The following is a 929-nucleotide window of genomic DNA, read 5'->3' as shown; positions in this document are numbered from 1 at the left end:
TTCTTTCAACTGTAGCCTGGCCTTGACAGCCATTCACAGCTGCCACATTCCCCACGCTATACTTGCACAGCTCTGCTCTAAGTGACATTGTTCCTCCTCCCCTAAAGCCAAGCAGGTTCCCAGGCAGTGATGGGGGCTCGCCCTGGATACGCACCCCCAACAGCAAGGGCGTAGAGAAGTAAGTGCATTCCGTCTCTTTGGACTGAACAAAAGAACACTCAACGACTCCTTCCTTCCCGTTCATGGCNTCCACGAGGGAGAAGACAAAGCGGGCTCCAGCATAAGCCATGGACAGAGTGGCAGAACCTGGGAGAGAAAGAACGATGGGGCAGCACTGCCAGCACCAGACGCCACATACCAATTGTGCTGCCGGGAAAGCACCTGCACCCCACACTCATTGGGGGTGAGGGGCGACTCTGGGCTGCACTTCACTGTCTCCAAATCTAAAGTCACCTTCACCCTACAGAAAACTGAGCTGCNTTCTAGAACCTTCTCTTCAGGCAAAGGCAGATGCACCATGGAGAGAAGCACCCATTATGGTACCCAGGGACAACCAGCCTTTCTCTGTCACCCAAAAAGTCCTGGCTCTCAGTGTCGGTGTTCCTACCCCTAGGGATGCCTGGGACTTTACCTGCTCCAGCCTTGGCCTTCACGACTTCTGTGCCAGCCTCCTGGATCCTCCCGGTGAGTGTGGCCAGCTGGTCTTGGGGAAAGTCAACCTTAGGGGTACACTGCAGGGCAAGCCAAGGACTATGTGAGCATTTTCTGGTGCTAGCCCCTCCACACACCCCAGGCCTGGCCCACTCCCCCCGCTACAGTGTGTTCCATNCCAGCACCACTGCAAAAAGAAACCAGGCTTCATTTCTTCTTGGGGATGTAACTTAGGGCCTCCTTCATGCCAAACAGAGGTCCTGCCACTCAACCACAGA

At 55.2% G+C, this 929-nt stretch overlaps 1 protein-coding gene across 1 annotated transcript in view; it reads right to left on the bottom strand.

Annotated features, from left to right (window-relative positions):
• Positions 1-4: 4 nt before the first annotated feature.
• The window catches only part of Mdh2 (malate dehydrogenase 2), a gene marked incomplete at its 3' end in the record, with an annotated part of 11,716 nt that continues 10,791 nt past the window's right edge, over positions 5-929 (bottom strand). Inside the window, exons 7-8 of the mRNA XM_029477808.1 lie at positions 632-731; positions 5-306 (exon numbers count right to left, since the gene is read on the bottom strand). Coding sequence (XP_029333668.1) covers positions 5-306; positions 632-731 — 402 coding nt within the window. The remainder of the gene's footprint in view (positions 307-631; positions 732-929) is intronic.

The sequence above is a fragment of the Mus caroli genome, chromosome 5 (assembly GCF_900094665.2).
Source record: "Mus caroli chromosome 5, CAROLI_EIJ_v1.1, whole genome shotgun sequence".
In the NCBI taxonomy this organism is placed as follows: Eukaryota; Metazoa; Chordata; class Mammalia; order Rodentia; family Muridae; genus Mus; species Mus caroli.
The sequence above is the reverse complement of the archived record's forward strand: the minus strand, read 5'-3'. Positions and strand labels throughout refer to the sequence as shown.